The sequence below is a fragment of the Leptopilina boulardi genome, unplaced genomic scaffold (genome assembly GCF_019393585.1).
Source record: "Leptopilina boulardi isolate dan_hultmark-lab unplaced genomic scaffold, ZJU_Lbou_2.1 LbouV2_144, whole genome shotgun sequence".
In the NCBI taxonomy this organism is placed as follows: Eukaryota; Metazoa; Arthropoda; class Insecta; order Hymenoptera; family Figitidae; genus Leptopilina; species Leptopilina boulardi.
In genome coordinates this window covers 712049-728542 of record NW_026137690.1, presented here as the reverse complement: position 1 = coordinate 728542, position 16494 = coordinate 712049, and the positions used below count along the sequence as shown (strand labels likewise).

The 16494-nt window shown below is 28.3% G+C and overlaps 1 protein-coding gene across 1 annotated transcript; it reads left to right on the top strand.

Annotated features, from left to right (window-relative positions):
• Window positions 1-2273: 2273 nt before the first annotated feature.
• LOC127291590 (serine-aspartate repeat-containing protein F-like) lies at window positions 2274-9125 on the top strand. Its single transcript, XM_051320789.1, has 4 exons — window positions 2274-2337; window positions 2413-3024; window positions 3146-3247; window positions 8173-9125. The coding sequence occupies exons 1-4, from the start codon at window positions 2274-2276 to the stop codon at window positions 9123-9125; spliced, it is 1731 nt and encodes a 576-aa protein (XP_051176746.1).
• Window positions 9126-16494: the final 7369 nt, after the last annotated feature.

The window sequence follows — 16494 nt, the reverse complement described above, 5'->3', positions numbered from 1 at the left end:
CCTCCACCTCCTCTTCTTTTTCGTCCCGTGTGAGTTTTCTCTCTCTTGTATTTATATATATATATATATAGATGTCGAAACCAAATCCACCCACACGCATTCAAGAATCGAAAGAGAGTCCGAGAGTGCAAGAGAAAGAGAGAGAGAGAGAGAGAGAGAGATAAATAAAATTTGCTCGCGTGTTTGCTTGCAGAAATTCGCGTTGGGTGTTCTCTGCACCATGCCGGCAGACACGTCGCCAATAAGTGAACATCGGTTGCGTTCTACACCCTCAAACCGCCCCAACAAACCTCTCCCCTTGCCACTATCTCTCTTTCTCTCTCTCTCTCACTCGACCTCTTCGTTCGAAGTCGAAATCCCAACGCCCCCGCATCAACGCGCTATATACATTGGTGGTTCGCAACATACCGCAACGATCCTGGTATTCCATCCCTCGATTAGAAGCCTTATACTCGTTTTCCGACATTTGTGTCTGTGTGTGTGTGTGTGTGTTGTCAAAATAAAACTGTTTTTGAAATACCATTTTATTTTTGTTTAAATTCGTGTTATAAAATTTTTGTGCAAATGCGATATATGTTACAGAAGCTATATAATAGAATTTAATTAATGGATTGTCGATTGTTACAAATCCTAAAGATGGTGATTTTAATATAAATGACAATTCTGATTTTGATACTGATAATACTGTTTATATTGCAACTGATTGTAATTATATTGCTATACTAATATACTGATGATAATGCTATTGATAATTCTGGTAATACAATAATAACATGATTATCATTAGGATCAAAATTTTTCAAACTTAAAATTACCACCAAAATCATTTGTACGAAGACTATTTGCTATTTGATCCGTAGAAATATCTGTAGAATTATCACAAGAATCAGTAGCAGTATCTACAGTAACAGTGTAAACAGTAACAGTATCATTAATAACTGTAGAATCAGTAACTGTATAATCAGTAGGAATATCATCCGTAGCACTACCATCAGTAACTGTCTAATTAGTAGCAGTATAATCAGTAGCAGTATCATTAGTAGCAGTACTAACAGTAGCAGTACTATCAGAAACTGTATAATCAGTAGCAGCATTATCAGTAGCAGTACCATCAATAACTGTATAATTAGTAGCAGTATTATCAGTAGCAGTACCATCAGTAGCAGTACTATCAGTAACTGTACAATTAGTAGCAGTATTATCAGTAGCAGTACCATCAGTAACTGTCTAATTAGTAGCAGTATTATCAGTAGCAGTACCATCAATAACTGTATAATTAGTAGCAGTATTATCAGTAGCAGTATCATCAGTAGCAGTACCATCAGTAACTGTCAAATTAGTAGCAGTATTATCAGTAACAGTACCATCAGTAGCAGTACTATCAGTAACTCTATAATCAGTAGCAATATCACCAGTAGCAGTACCATCAATAACTGTATAATTAGTAGCAGTATTATCAGTAGCAGTACAATCAGTAGCATTACTATCAGTAACTTTATAATCGGTAGCAGTATCATCAGTAACAGAACCATCAGTAGCAGTACCATCAGTAGCAGTACCATCAGTAGCAGTACCATCAGTAGCAGAACCATCAGTAACTGTATAATTAGTAGCAGTATTATCAGTAGGAGTACTATCAGTAACTGTATAATCAGTAGCAGTAGCATAAGTATCATCCGTAGCAGTATCAACAATAACATAATCAGAACCAAAATCATAATTTACATTACCATAATTACAATTTTCATAGACACCATTGTCATTAGCATTAACTTTTGTAAAATTATGTTTTAATGCTAATCCTAATTATTCTACTGATAATGTTACGAATGATATTGCCACCGATATTAATGATAATGCCAAACAAACTTCCAACAATGCTGTTATTGCCAGTACTACAAGATTTGATGATTTTGAACCTAATACTAACCATAATTATTGCTAATTGTTCCGTTAAATTCTTGTAATGCTTTTAATAATTATGATAATTCTCCCATTTCCGATGGCTGTATAATAGAAAAAATATATTAGAGTGTTAATACTAATAATAATTTTTGCTCTACTAATGATGGTGTTATTACTAATACCAATGATGCTAATGCTACTGATGTTCTTGAAAATATTTAAAAATTACAATATACTAATGTTAATGCAATTGCTACTTATACTGTTGGTAATGCAATTGGCACTTATACTTTTGCTAACGCAAATTGGTACTTATACTGATGCTACTAGTGCAAAAGCCACTGATATTAATGCTAATACTAATTATAATGGTGCTATCATTAATAAAAGTTACCAATGTTAAAGATGTTGACGCTGATGCTACTAAGGATGGTATTAATTAATTACTGCAGTGTTAACAGTCATGCTAATACTTTTAAAAGTGATAATTATCTACACGAATTTCAGCGAATGCTAACGTCAAATATGAAGATGCTGATACTACAGATGTTGTAGCTAATACTAAAGATGTCGACGCTAATGCTGAAGATTTTGGTGTTAATACTACGGATATTTTAGCTAATGCTAAAGATTCCATTGCCAATGCTACAGATTTCGTACCTAATTCTAAAGATTTTGTTGCTAATGCTGAAGATTTCAATGATAGCTACAGATTTTGTATAGTTCATGCTATAAATGTCACTGCTTATGCTACAGATGTTGCAGCTATTGCTAAAGTTAATGATGATAATACTACGAATTTTGTAGCTAATGCTAAAGATTTTGTAGCTAGTGCTAAAGATGTCAATGCTAATCCTACAGATGTTATAGCTAATGCTAAAAATTGCGATTCTGATGCTGAAGATGTTACTGATAATGCTACGGATTTTGTAGCTAATTCTGAAAATGTTGCTGATAATGTTATGAATTTTGTAACTAATACTAAAGGTGTCACTGTTAATGCTACAGATGTTGTAGCTATTGCCAAAGAAATTGCTGATAATGCTAAAAATGTTACTGTTAATGCAAAACACATTGCTGCAAATACTAATGATTTTGCTGCTACTGCATTTGATTTTGGTGCAAATATAAATAATTATACAGCATCAACAGTAATATCATTAGCAATTATATAGTTATCATTAGCATTAAAACTAGTTAATGAAAATGATAATTCTGTTAGTTCTAATTATTTTTTTAGCTGCTGCAATTGATTTTGATGCTACTGTACCAATAACATCATCAGCAAGAACATTAATAGCATTTGTACAAATATTATTAGCATTAGCTATTGCTAATAATGGTATTATTGAAATTTGCATCAAAATCAAATACACTAACATCAAAATCACTGGATTTAGTAGCATTGTTATTAATGGAATTAGCATCAAAAATCAAGTACAGTAGCATCAAAATCTGTAGAATTAATATCATCGGCGCAGTAATATCAATTTTAATAAATCTTTGACATCGAAATAAAATGTTACTATTAATATAAATATCTCATCAGCTTTAGAAGTAGTTCATCAAAAAAAAAAAAAAATTACCAAAAACATATATAAATTTGCTAATCTTTGATACAATGAAATATTAATGTCTAAATTTTTTGTTGCCGATCATCTAAACTGAAAAAATTTCTAAAATACCATAAAAATTCTAGTATATCTAAAACTAAAAAAAAGAGAAAATAAAATCTGCTAGTAAAAAGAAATTGCTAAAAGAATTAAAGATAAATTCAATAAAAATGTTTCGAGATCTCTCTCTCTCTCTCTCTCTTTTTTTTTTTCTCTCCCCCAATGCGACGCGACCGCAGTGAATATAAAATAGCATTTAGTTAAGCAGTTATAGTATTTCTAGAGATTAGAGGTTATTAAAGTTAGTGTCCCTGTATTTATCTTGAACGTTCGTATACATATATATACATTTATACCTATATCTATCTTTATATGTATATATATCTATCTATATAGAAATCCTCTCAACTTGGGCGTGTGGGCTGACTTAGTTTGGACGTTTTTCAACCCCACGGATCTTGTGGGTCCCATATAGCAATATGAATAACATGCTATTATACGTGTCTGGACGCGAATTTATATATATAAGAGAGAGGTAAAGAAATACACATTGAAGAAAGAGTAAACTAAAATTGAGAGCCTTTGACCATTGGTTTTTATTGAGAATTAATTTTTAAAAATTTATCAATATACCGCAGGAAAAAAATTACACTCCTATAAAGAATTTTATGTAATTTATTATATTGAACTGTATTGTATATATAGTATTCTATAGTATTCTATAGTATTCTATAGTATTCTATAGTATTCTATAGTATTCTATAGTATTCTATAGTATTCTATAGTATTCTATAGTATTCTACTGTACTCTATAGTATTCTATTATATTCTATTGTACTCTACTGTATTCTACTGTATTCAATTGTACTTTACTGTATTCTATTTTATTCAATTGTATTTTATACTACAGTATTATATAGTATTCTATTGTATTTAATTGTACTCTACTGTATTCAGGTGTATTAAATTGTACTCTGCTGTACTCTAATCCTATAGTATTCTATTTTATTTTATTCTAAAATATTCTATAGTATTATATTGTATTTAATAGTATTCAATTGTATTCTGTTCTTTTATCTTATTGTAATATATAGTGTTCTGCTTTATTCCACTTGTACTCTACTGTATTTTATTATATTATATTGTTTTGAGTTGTACTCTACAGTATTCTATAATTGTATTCAATAGTATTATGTTGTATTCAATTATATTCTATTCTACAGTATTCTAAAGTATTTTATAGTATTCTATAGTATTCTATTCTACAGTATTCTATAGTAGTCTATAGTATTCTACTGTATTCAAGTGTACTCTATTGTATTCTATTATTTTATATTGTACTCTACTGTATTCTACTGTATTCGATTGTACTTTACTATATTCTATTTTATTCTATTGTATTCTATTCTACAGTATCATATAGTATTTAAATGTATTCTATTGTATTTAATTGTACTCTGCTGTATACTATTTAATTCAATAGTATTCTATTTTCTTTTATTCTACAATATTCTATAGTATTCTATTGTATTTAATAGTATTCTATTGTATTTAATAGAATTTCATTGTATTTAATAGTATTCAATTGTATTCTGTTCTACAGTATTCTAAAGTATTTTTTAGTATTCTTTTGTATTCTATTCTACAGTATTCTATAGTAGTGTATAGTATTCTACTGTATTCTATTCTACAGTATTCTATAGTAGTCTATAGTATTCTACTGTATTCAAGTGTACTCTATTGTATTCTATTATTTTATATTGTACTCTCCTGTATTCTACTGTATTCGATTGTACTTTACTATATTCTATTTTATTCTATTGTATTCTATTCTACAGTATCATATAGTATTTAAATGTATTCTATTGTATTTAATTGTACTCTGCTGTATACTATTTAATTCAATAGTATTCTATTTTCTTTTATTCTACAATATTCTATAGTATTCTATTGTATTTAATATTATTCTATTGTATTTAATAGTATTCAATTGTATTCTGTTCTTCTATCCTATTGTATTATATAGTGTTCTACTTTATTCCATTTGTACTATATTGTATTCTATAATTGTATTCAATTATATTCTATTCTACAGTATTCTAAAGTATTTTTTAGTATTCTTTTGTATTCTATTCTAAAGTATTCTATAGTAGTGTATAGTATTCTACTGTATTCAATTGTATTCTATAGTATTCTATTATATTCTATTATACTCTACTGTATTCTATATATATCTAGTATATTCTATTTTATTCTATTGTATTCTATTCTACAGTATTATATAGTATTTAAATGTATTTTATTGTATTTAATTGTATTCTATTGTATTTAATTGTACTCTACTGTATTCTGGTGTATTAAATTGTACTCTGCTGTACTCTATTGAATTCTATAGTATTCTATTTTATTTTATTCTACAATATTCTATATTATTCTATTGTATTTAATAGTATTCAATTGTATTCTGTTCTTCTATCATATTGTATTATATAGTATTCTAATTTATTCCATTTGTACTCTACTGTATTTTATTATATTCTATTGTATTCAGTTTTACTCTACTGTATTCTATAATAGTATTCAATAGTATTATATTGTATTCAATTACATTCTATTTTACAATATTCTAAAGTATTTTATAGTATTCTATTATATTCTATAGTATTCTACTCTACAGTATTCTATAGTATTTTATTGTATTCTGTAGTATTCCATAGTATTCAATTCTACCCTACTTCATTCCATAATTGTATTCCATAGTATTCTGTTGTATTCAATTGTATTCTAGTATTCTGCAGTATTTTATGGTATTCTATAGTATTTTATTGTATTCAATTGTACTGTACTGTATTCTGTTCTATTGTAATAATAATAATAATAATAAAAATAATAATAATAATAACAAATTGTAATATGCTGTTCCTTTTTAACTTAAGTTCGATAAACGAGCTCGAGGCGATTATATAGACTCGTGTTCACAATTTAGAAAAAGGTTAAATTTAAAAGTTCACTGATGCTTTGGGCGAATCACCATTATATACAAGGAGAGGGTGGGGGGGGGGGTTGTCCGACGGTATACATATAATATTCAATAGATGCGCGCTCCTCAAGAGGCAAAATCTTATTCCAAGAAGCCAATATAATTTTTTTCTTTTTTTTTTGTTTTTATTTTTTTTTTAAGATATAATGGAGCACTGAATTGGGATATAACGTGTCTTAAATTGTCTAATGAGTGACCGAAGGGTACTCTAAATTCAAGGTCAACTCTATTTTTTCACAGAAGGGACGCGATCATCACTTTAAGCGTGCACCCTCAACGAAATTCCCCTTTCTAGGAAAAAATAAATCTCATTCGCAATTTTTTTTTTTTTTTTTTTTTAGTTTTTTTATTTTCCAACTGACCCCAGAGAGACCTGTGACCAGAAGGCATAATAATAATAATAATAATTTCTCTCTAAATTCTCCTAAAAGAAATTTTTTTTTTTTAAAATTGTTTCTTTAAATAAAAAAAAATTTTAGTTTTAAAAATATAAAAATTTGGGGAAAAAAATAGATAATGTAAAATATTATTATTTTTTGGATGAGAATTAATAATTTTTTTTCTTTTTTTTTTTTTTTGAAAAGTTTTACCCTTTGTTGTGTATAATTCAAAAGTTTCAATAATGATAATTTTATTTTATTTATTTTTATTTATTTATTTATTTTTTTTTTTTAACGAAAATTGGTTATCATTAGAAGAATTTATTTTCAAAGCACACCTTCCGCGTAAAATGAAGTTTCGTGTGAAACCACATGAATTTGGTAAATAATACACTTTTTTTGGGCAATTTATTGACATTAAATATGTCCCTTCCGGCGCACAAACCACAAGAATCTTTGGCATGTGCTACGCGATTTTTATCATTTTTTCCCAAAAAAAAAAAAAAATCATCTGCTTCTGAACATGCGAATCTGTTATTCTTCATTTAAAATTAAAAGAAAAAAAATAGATATTGAATTTACCTTTTATTTACAAATATATAATATATTTATTAAATTATCAAAAAAAAGAATGAAAAGGAAAAAAAACATATAGAAAAGAGTAAAAAAAAATTTTTTAAATATTTCCATTTTACATTTAAACAACAATATACGTATTTTTTGTTTTGGAAAATAAAAAAAAAAATCTTTATCTAATCTTTGTCTTTTCAAAATGGTACAGAGATGAGGGTATTGTCGTTTTTCTTCTTAAAAAAACAGAAGATAATGTTTTTCGAAAGGTAGTGATGAACAATGGAAATAAAAGAAAACAACGTGCACAATTCATATTTGAATTTTTTTGTATATGTATATATATATATATATATATATATATATATATTGTATACATGTATGTGGTATATATACAGCCACAATGAACCGTTGACCTATAACTTTTCTTTTCAGAAAAAAAAGAAAAATGATGATTCTGGGAAGTGCAAGATAAGAGGAATGATAATAAGCTGAAAAGTGGGACAGGTAACCGCACGATAATGGTGTTAAGGCACCTGAAAGTTATGCATAGGCATATTCACGTAACTGTCTACAAGAATCGGCGCAAAAAATATATGACAAGTGTGCAAATGCACAATTTTTAAAATATCATGTTTAGAATTTTTTTTATCATTACTTAAAGAAACGAAATCAAAATTTATAACTGATAACAATAATGATACTGCTACTGATAATAGTAGTGATAATGCTACTAATAATACTAGTGATAATGATACTGATAATAGTAGTGATAATGCTATTAATAATATTAGTGATAATGATACTGATAATGTTACTGATAATGCTACTGATAATGCTACTGATAATGCTACTGATACTGCTACTGATAATAGTAGTGATAATGCTACTAATAATATTAGTGATAATGATACTGATAATACTAGTGATAATGCTACTGATAATGCTACTGATAATGCTACTGATAATGCTACTGATAATGCTACTGATACTGCTACTGATAATAGTAGTGATAATGCTACTAATAATATTAGTGATAATGATACTGATAATGCTACTGATAATGCTACTGATAATGCTACTGATAATGCTACTGATAATGCTACTGATAATGCTACTGATAATGCTACTGATAATGGTACTGATAATGCTACTGATAATGCTACTGTTAATGATACTGATAATGCTACTGATCATGCTACTGATAATAGTCGTGATAATGCTACTAATAATATTAGTGATAATGATACTGATAATACTAGTGATAATGCTACTGATAATGCTACTGATAATGCTACTGATACTGCTACTGATACTGCCACTGATAATAGTAGTGATAATGCTACTAATAATATTAGTGATAATGTTACTGATAATGCTACTGATAATGCTACTGATAATGCTACTGATAATGCTACTGATAATGCTACTGATACTGCTACTGATAATGCTACTGATAATGCTACTGATAATTCTACTGTTAATGATACTGATAATGCTACTGATCATGCTACTGATAATCCTACTGATAATGCTACTGATAATGCTACTAATAATGCTACTGTTGAAACTGATAATACTAAGTATAACGCTAATGATATCACTCAATTCTTATGATTTGGTAATAGCACCAAAAACCATTACAATTAGTAGCACTATCATTAGCATTAGTAGCATTAATTATTTTTAACTCGTATGATAATTATACAAATTGCTAATGATATTATTGTCGATAAAGTTAATTCTAAAATCTAAAGATTTTGATGCTATTGTACTTGACTTTGTTGCTAATTCCATTAATGACAATGCTGCTAAATCTAGTGATTTTGATGCTAGTGCAGTTGGTTTTGATGCAAATTCCAATAATACCATTGTTAGCAACAGTCGAAGCTTATAATAATTGTACAAATGCTATTAATTTTATTGCTGATGTTGTTATTGATATTAGCATCAAAATCAATTGCAGTTGCATCAAAATCATTAGTATTTGCAGCAACGTGTTTTGCATTAACAGTAACATTTTTAGCATTACCGCAGCAACTTCTATAGCATTAGCTACAACATCAGTAGCATTAGAAGTGACAGCTATTTAGTATTAACTACAAAATATTTAGCATTAGATGCAAAATCTGTAGCAGTAGGTACCAAATCTGTAGCATTGGCAATGGAATCTTTAGCATTAGCTACAAAATCCGTAGCATTATCACCAAAATCTTCAGCATTAGCATCGACATCTTTAGTATTAGCTATAACATCTGCAGTATCAGCATCTTCATATATGACGTTAGCATTCGCTGAAATTCGTATAGATAATTATCACTTTTAAGAGCATTAGCATAACTGTTAACACTGCAGTAGTTAATTAATACCATTCTTAGTAGCATTAGCGTCAACGTCTTTAACATTGGTAATTTTCATTAATGATAGCACCATTATCATTAGTATTAGCTTTAATATCAGTGGCTTTTGCACTAGTAGCATCAGTATAAGTACCAATTGCGTTTGCAAAAGTATAAGTGCCAATTGCATTACCAACAGTATAAGTATCAATTATATTAGCATTATTAGTCTATTGTAATTTTTAAATATTTTCAAGAACATCAATAGCATTAGCATCATTGGTATTAGTAATAACACCATCATTAGTAGAACAAAAATTATTATTAGTATTAACACTAATATATTTTTTCGATTATACAGCCATCGGAAAGGGGAGAATTATCATAATTATTAAAAGCATTACAAGAAATTTTACGGAACCATTAGCAATAATTATGGTTAGTATTAGGTTCAAAATCATCAAATCTTGTAGTACTGGCAATAACAGCATTGTTGGAAGTTTGTTTGGCATTATCATTAATATCGGTGGCAATATCATTCGTAACATTATCAGTAGAATAATCAGGATTATCATTAACATAATTTTACAAAAGTTAATGCTAATGACAATGGTGTCTATGAAAATTGTATTTATGGTAATGCAAATTCTGATTTTTGTTCTGATAATGTTATGAAAGATACGGCTACGGATGATACTGATACTGATAATACTGCTACTGATGATACTGCTACTATTTATACAGTTACTGATGGTACTGATTCTGATGATACTGCTACTGATTATACAGTTACTGATAGTACTGTTACTGATAATATTGCTACTAATTATACAATTACTGATGGTACTGCTACTGATAATACTGCTACTAATTATACAGTTACTGATAGTACTGCTACTGATAATACTGCTACTAATTATACAATTACTGATGGTACTGCTATTGATGGTACTGCTACTGATAATACTGCTACTAATTATATAGTTACTGATGGTACTGCTACTGATAATACTGCTACTAATAATACTGCTACTGATTATACAGTTACTGATTTTACTGTTATTGATGATACTGTTACTGATTATTTTGTTAGTGATGAAACTGTTACTGATGATACTGTTACTGATGATACTGTTACTGATACTGATAATATTGCTACTAATGCTTCTGATAATTCTACAGATATTTCTACTGATGATATTGACAATGGTCTTCGTACAAATGATTTTGATCCTAGTTTTCAGTTTGAAAATTTTGATGCTGATAATAATTATCATATTGTATTACCAGAATTATCAATAGCATTATCCAAATTATCCAAATTATTTCTTAAAAAATCGCCATTTTTGATTTTTAAACAAGTTTTTCAGCGAAACTAATTAAGGTTTTTTGTCTCAAAATCAGAGTTTAGAATTGGAAATTTATTAGACTAACTGAAAAACATTGGTCCAATATTTAGTTTTAAAAATCAAGGTACTTATGCTTAAAATAAAAAAAAAATGTTTATGTTGCCTGAAAGTAACAATTGTCCTCAAAGGGTTAACAGCATCACCTTCATTATTATCATTATCATTATATTCACTAAAAGCATCATGAATCGAACAATAGTCACATAATATAACAAATTAAACACATATTCTCCGAATTATCATCATCATCATTATCAATTTCCTTCCTCAAAAAAAAAAAAACCAATTTTTTAACAAAATTACAACCCATTTGATGAGGCATCACGATAATTTCTAATAACACTATTGTGCGCGTATAATTTTTAAATATAATAATACTCTGATAATTTCTAATAATACAGCCTTAATTTTTAATAACAATGATTATAACCACAATAATTATATCGATTCTATATATATTGGAAATAATTCGTGGGAGATGGAGAGTTTTTTTTGTGAGTGGCTGTTGTTGTTACTTCTTCTTCTTCTTCTTCTTCTTTTTTTTAAGGCGTCACATTTAAGGCCTTATGATTAGGATAATCGTCTTTCTTTGACACACGCGAGGACAAAGAGTTAGCGTTCATTTTTTTTTTTTTTGCTCAAGGCGACAATCAATCGCGTGCCGTCGGTTCAAAAAAAAAGAACGAAAAAAAACACAACAAACATGAAAAAAAAGAGAACTCGACGGAGAAAACCGTGGAAACGGTAATGATCTGCCCTAAAGTATACGAACCCTGTAATTTCCAGCCTATTCCCAGCACGAAATATCTCTTCCAAAAAAGAGTCGTGCAATTTTTTTTTTGTTCTATACATGTCTCATCTCGTTTCTTTTAAGATAATGATCATTTCTTCATTTAGCTTCATGGTTCTGGGTAAATATATAAAAAAATATTTAATAAAAATATCAGAATTTTTGTTTTTGAAATATTTTTTTATTAAGTGGATTATTTAATTCTAATTACATTTCCACTAATTCTAATTTTCTCACATATTTCCATTTCCATTTCCATTTCCACTTTTACCAATTTTAATTCTAACTTCCACATTTCATAATTTCCATTTTCATTTCCATTTCCACTTTTACCAATTTTAATTCTAACTTCCACATTTCATAATTTCCATTTCCAGTTTTTTAAATTTCCATTGATACTTCCATTTCCACTTCAAATTTTCCCGATTTTCACTTCCACATTCATTTCGACTTTTTCTAATTTCCTTTTTCACTTTAATTTCCATTTCCGCTATACCTCTTTTTCTAATTTCCACTTCTATTTTCCCTTCCACCTTTTCCAATATTTATTTCCACATTTATTTCCATTTTCGTAACAACCATTCCTCTTTTTTTTAATTTCTAATCCTACTTCAACTTATATACTTTTTCTAATTTCATCCCCTACTTCCATTTCCATCTTTTCCTATTTCCATTCTCATCTTTCACTTCTTTTTCCACTTTTCTGATTTCTATTTTTTACTTCCATTTCCATCCCTACTTTCTTTCGATTTCCCTTTACATTTTCATTTCCGCTTTTTTCAATTTTCTCTCGAATTTAAAAAATTAACCAATCAGAAATTATTAATAAAATTATGTAAAGGGGAAATTGGATAAAATGGAAATCGAATTTAAATTGCAAAAAGTTAAATGGTAGTGGAAATGGAAATTGGAAAAGTGAAAATTGTAATGAAAGTGGGAATAAATGGTAAAATGGAAATTACAAAAGATGGAAATTAAAATGAACGTAGAAATAGAAATTAAAAATGAGAATTAAAAATGGAAATAGACATTAGAAGGAGATGAAGTGGGATTGAAAATTGGTAAATGTGGAAGTGAAAATTGGAAGTGGGAGAGAAAATTATAAAAAGTTAAAAGGGTAGTGGAATTGGAAATTTGATAAAGTGGAAGTGAGAATGGAAATTCGAAATAGTGATAATGGAAATGGAATTGAAAATTAGAAAATGTGTAAGTGGAAATTGGAAATAGTAGAAGTGGAATTGGAAATAAAAAAAGTGGAAATGGAAATTGAAATTGGAAAAAATGAAAGTGGAAATAGAAGTGGATATGGAAGTAGATTTAGATAATTGATCCCTTTGGGGGTTGATAGTGAAATTCCACTTTCACTTCCTCTTCCACTTTATCTAATTTTCATTTCCACTTCCATTTCTACTTCCACTTTTCCATTTCCACTTCCAATTTTTTCTCATTTCCACTTTCATTTCAACTTCTACTTTTCTAATTTTCATTTCCAATTTTTTTCATTTTCACTTCCACCTCCATTTCCATTTTTTTCATTAATTACTCCCACTTTCATTTCCACTTCTTCTAATTATTATTCCCACTTCCATTTTTACTTCCACTTTATCTCATTTCCACTATTTCCATTATATAAAGTGGGAGTGAAAATGAAAATCGGAATAATAATTATAAAAAGTGGAAATGGGAGTGGAAATTATAAAAAGTAGAAGTAGAAGTGAAAACGGAAATGAAAGTGGGAATAAAAATTAGAAATAGTGAAAGTGGAAATGTGAGTAAAAGTGAAAATGGAAGTGGGAGTAATAATTATAAAAGGTGGAAATGGAAGTAGTAGTGGAAATGTAAAAAAGTGGAAGTGGAAATGGAAGTAGGAATGAAAATTAGAAAAATTGGAAGTAGAAATGGAAGTGGGAGTGTAAATGAGAGAAAATGGAAGTGAAAATGGAAGTGAAAGTAGGAATAAAAATTAGAAAAATTGGAAATGAAAGTGGGAATGAAAATTAGAAAAATTTGAAGTGGAAATGAGAAAAAGTGGAAGTGGAAATGGAAGTAGGAATGAAAACTAGAAAAAGTGGAAGTAGAAATGAAAGTGGGAATGGAAATGAGAGAAAAATTGAAGTGGAAATGGAAGTGAAAGTAGGAATAAAAATTAGAAAAATTGGAAATGAAAGTGGGAATGAAAATTAGAAAAATTTGAAGTGGAAATGAGAAAAAGTGGAAGTGAAAATGGAAGTAGAAATTAGAAAAAGTGAAAGTGGGAGTGAAAATTGAAGTGGGAATAAAAATTAGAAAAAGTAGAAGCGGAAATGAAAGTGGAATTGAAAATTAGAAAAAGTGGAAGTGAATGTGGAAATGGAAATGAAATTTTAATAAAAAAAGAAATGGAAATTTAAGAAAAAGTGTAAATTGAAGTAGAAATAAAAATAAAAAAAGTGGAATTGGAAGTGGAAATGTGAGTAAAAATGAAAATCAGAAAAAGTGGAAGTGGATGTGGGAATGTAAATTAGAAAAAACGGAGGTGGAAATTGTAATAAAAATAAGAAAAAATGAGAATAAAAGTACGAAAAGTGAAAGTGGAAAATTGAAATTAGAAAAAGTGGAAATGGAAATAGAAGTGGGAATGAAAATTAGAATCAGTGAAAGTGAAATTTGAAACATTAGTAAAAATTCAAATCAGGGATTGTGGAAATTAATTTTATAATTAGAATTAGTGGAAATGGAATAAGAATAAAAATTTTCAATTCACGAGAGTAAAATTCAATGCAAAAAGTGGAATTAGAAGTGAAATTCTTTTTATTCCTTACATTTACTTTCGCACCAAAAAAAAAAAATTTTTTTTTAAAAACTCCCTTAATTTGCAAAACGCTTCAATTTTTTTTCTCTCTTCCACTTTTTTTTTGCGAAATGATTGACAAAAGATGTCATATATATGACCTTGATATCGAAATAAAATAGTAACGGAAATCCTCACCCCTAACCTAAGACCCAAGAGCCATGAACCGCGCGCGCGCGAGCACAATCACGTGGCCTACGGCGCATACACGAGCCTTATATATTGTTTCTTCGTTCTTTTTTTGTGTCCATTGTATTATATTCTTGGTTGGACACCTTTTCCGTAAGACAACTTCCGTTGGGGGTCACTCGACAGGAAATCGCCACCCGAATGTTTCCCAGTGATTGTCCCTATGCTAATTAAATTACCGGTGTCAATTCGTATATGTACTTCATCGATATATATCAATAAGCGTTGGAATTTTCTGTTCGAATCATCATCATCATCATCAACATCATCATCATTGCATACAGTACTGCGTGTTCCATTTTTGACGATATGGCAACCGTTTATGGAATCAAAAAAAAAAAAAAAATTGCATTCAACTTTTATGATAATGGATTTTATTTTGTCTGCATGTGAAAAATATCTTTGGAATATTTATTAATTTACATTTATTATTAAATAATTATTATTTATAGACAAAAAAAAATAATTTTTTTTTATTTGATGATTCTTTAAATGATTTTAATGAATTTGCCAATTGATTTTTTTTTAAATTTTTATTAATTCCTGGACAGTTAATTGTGCAAATTTTTTTGTTTGTTTTCATTTCACTGCGTTCTTATATTCAAATTCTTTGGTTAAAAATTTATTATTTTTCAATTTTTAATTTCTAATTCTAAATACACTAACTTTCCAAAATTCTATTTCCGAATTGAAACAACACTGGTTTGATTTTCAAAAATTTTATTTTTTTAATTCTCAGTTATCAATTCCCATTCCTCACTATATAACTCTCCATCGCCTAAATTTAATTTTTCAAATTTCTAATTCCTAATTTCTAATTTCTTACAATTTATTGTGATATTTTTAAATTTTTACTTTTCTACTTACTATATTTTCTAATTCGTTATATTCTAGAACCTCTACATTTTTCGATTACCAAAATTTAATTTTTCATTTTTAATTATATATCTAATTCCTTTCAATTCTTTGCGCTATTTTTAAATTTTTACTTTTATTATTTACTTTCTATTTTCTAATTCGTATTTCTCTGTTCTATAACGGATTAGTTAAATTTAATTTTTCATTTCCAATTTCCTAATTCGTAATACCTAATTCCTAATATCAAATTCTTAAATGCTTCAAACATATCACTTGGGGGTTTTTAAGGCCACTAATTACAAATTTGGCATCAGTTTTTTAAAATTCAAAATGGCGGATCCAATATGGCGGACGAATTAAAAAAAAGGTCGAATTCGTTTGAAATTTGTTCCTTGGAGCGTTTTCGGGGTCGCTAATTACGAATTTGACATCAGTTTATTAAAATTCAAAATGGCGGATCCCATATGGCGGACAGCTTTTACAAAAATTGATCCAATTTGCCTGAAAATTGTTACTCGGGGGTTTTCGGGGTCGCTGATTACGAATTTGTACTTAGTATTCAAAAATACAA